Below are 2,480 nucleotides of genomic sequence, written 5' to 3'. Positions count from 1 at the left end.
CTACAGACCGGAGGGTGCGATCTCAACTACTCCAGTCAAGGCTTGAACAATCTGACGGTACCCCAGCCCCCGTGCTTCCTTCAAGTCGCATGGTAGCTAGGCACTGAAAGGAAGATACGTCTGAACAACTATTCGATTATTATTGGTATTATTCGATTACTGAATGGTTACACATCGAGAGCATTTCTATAGTAATAAAATATGGCGTTTTGCCATGCAAACAGTTCTTACTGATTTGGCTTTGCCAACAACATTGCTGTTAGGAGGAAGAACAGCGGCAATGAAGCAAGAAGTTCAAGTGATAACGGGCCTTTAGCATACTCTGTGGGCACGCTGAATATGCACGAGGATATGTGATTACCAGAGAATAAAATTTTATCAAATCGGTCAGTTTTGTGACAGCATTAGTCCCTCTGAACTAGATCACCGGCGCAGCTGGTCACCATAGTAGGTGTCCACACACCGCCAGCAAGAGGAATGACAAAATCCTGACGCTCTGAGTAGCTTGCTTAGCAACAGCTGAAAAGAGAAAAGCAATTTTCATTGAATATTTTGGAACATACAATGAAATGTTGGTACAATTTCAGGCAAGTCAACTGCTACGGTAGGGAATGTAGACGTTTGCTTGGCTACTCCTTGGTTTTGAGTGAATGTATCTGGTCGAAGCATGTTAAAAATGGAAAACAAGATCCAATGCTAGATTAAGTTGTACTGATTGATCAGAGGCAGCAGCGATGTCGTTCGCCTTAAAGTGACTCATTTAGATAGAACAGTCGGTAGTTCAGTTTCTATTTTGGTTACTTTTCGGGTGGGCTTTTCCGGTTATGTGGCACCTCCAAATGCTGAATTCTAAAGGTCATTCCTTGGGGATCTTGCGAATTTCTCAATTGAAGGTCACACTGTCACTGTTTTCCTGGTTTGTAAAGATTCCATAACTGGTACTTGTAGTTACGTACAGGTGAAGCTGAGCGAAAGTTATTTGGCATATAAGCGTGGTGTGGTGTCACTATAGAAGACTCTGTTGTAACAGAAACACTACTATTTCGATGGGGCCGTTTAACAAAAGTTGGCGAAGGTAACTATTTGAAAACGACTAAAACACTCACCGTCATAATGGAGAGCATGACATTAGTGTTTAGCACCGACGCTTCGCTGCCGTACAACCATAATTTATTAGAAAGCCTTATTGTAAGAAAATAAAAAAAACCTGAACGGGAAAAGACTTAGTGCTAGCTTACCACAATCATTCCGAGGTGCACACACTTCAAAACATTCACTCAGGCAATCTGAATAGAGACTGAAACCAAGAACGCCCTGACACGGAAGTGTGGCAACCATATCTTGTAGTGTCTCCAACCAGGCGCAGTGGGAAACCAGTGGTACCATTCCGGAAGGCGAGCAGCATCCCCTCTGCCAAGTCAAGGGTTAATCACTTCAGCGCTACGAGAAAGAAGACTTTGGATAACACTGAAATCTGAACCTAAATCTACCCACTACATACCGCTGGGCGTTTTGTAATCACACATGTGTCAAATTTGCAGCATAGAAATCGGGCAGACTGCCTCTTGTGCATTACTTGTAGACTTTGTTAATTTCATTTTCAACGTAAATTACAATGTCCTACTGGGCACTTTCTGCTAAATAAGTTCATGAAATTGAGAGAAATCCGACTCGTGGGGAGATAGTGCTTTCTGTTGATTGTTTCCTTGAGGTAGCTGCTAACTGAAAAAGTGAATTACACATAATAAATTCTGTGAGGTTAGTCCTCCGTGGGAAAATGTGGTAGAGCTCTAGTTTAGGAAAAATTTTAGGTCAGCTACTTTAGCTGGTAGCCAATCGTTTAGACAGATCCTGTATTATAGGGGTAGGTACATGATTTACCTTTGATAATCCGTTCAATTAACTTAGGACTTAGGTATTATACTTCGATATAAAGAAATCATAGGCGTCGACGCTTCAGTTTTCAAGGTTTAATGATACATTCAAAACTGTAGATTCTCTCAAACTCAAGTATTTTCAGCAATGGGAACAAGAAATATCTAGACGCTGACATGGATATCAGTTATTAGGATACATGCCGTAATATGAGGGGTAAATTGATAGCCAGCTGACCTGATTCTGGTTAACCAATTTTTTTTATTAAAAAAAATATATATGTATGAACAACAAACTGTTTTTGCAGTTTTAATCCATCTGCGTGAACCACAGCGACAACCTACTTTCTTAGTTAACCTGAGATGCGTTTAATTTCTAGGTACCTAACACATGAACAAGAGTGATAATATCCCACTCACCTCTAACGTAGATCACTTCGCCGTAGTAGGCTACGTTTGGCTCAGCGTGCTTTTTATACGCTTCCAACAACTTCTTTAGATTATCCAAGAATTCCGACGATTCTAACTGTACTTGGCCTTCCTCGAGTCGACCTACGTCAAACCAGACTCGGGTTGTGGCAATCACCGATCCTTGGAGACATCCGT

General features: G+C 41.3%; 1 protein-coding gene across 1 annotated transcript in view; it reads right to left on the bottom strand.

Annotated features, from left to right (window-relative positions):
• The window catches only part of T265_09486 (hypothetical protein), a gene marked incomplete at both ends in the record, with an annotated part of 5,439 nt that continues 2,959 nt past the window's right edge, over positions 1–2,480 (bottom strand). Inside the window, 3 exons of the mRNA XM_009175568.1 lie at positions 1–96; positions 464–519; positions 2,295–2,426. Coding sequence (XP_009173832.1) covers positions 1–96; positions 464–519; positions 2,295–2,426 — 284 coding nt within the window. The remainder of the gene's footprint in view (positions 97–463; positions 520–2,294; positions 2,427–2,480) is intronic.

The sequence above is a fragment of the Opisthorchis viverrini genome (assembly GCF_000715545.1).
Source record: "Opisthorchis viverrini unplaced genomic scaffold opera_v5_278, whole genome shotgun sequence".
In the NCBI taxonomy this organism is placed as follows: domain Eukaryota; kingdom Metazoa; phylum Platyhelminthes; class Trematoda; order Opisthorchiida; family Opisthorchiidae; genus Opisthorchis; species Opisthorchis viverrini.
Note: the sequence above shows the minus strand (reverse complement) of the source record. Positions and strands in the feature narration are given on the sequence as shown.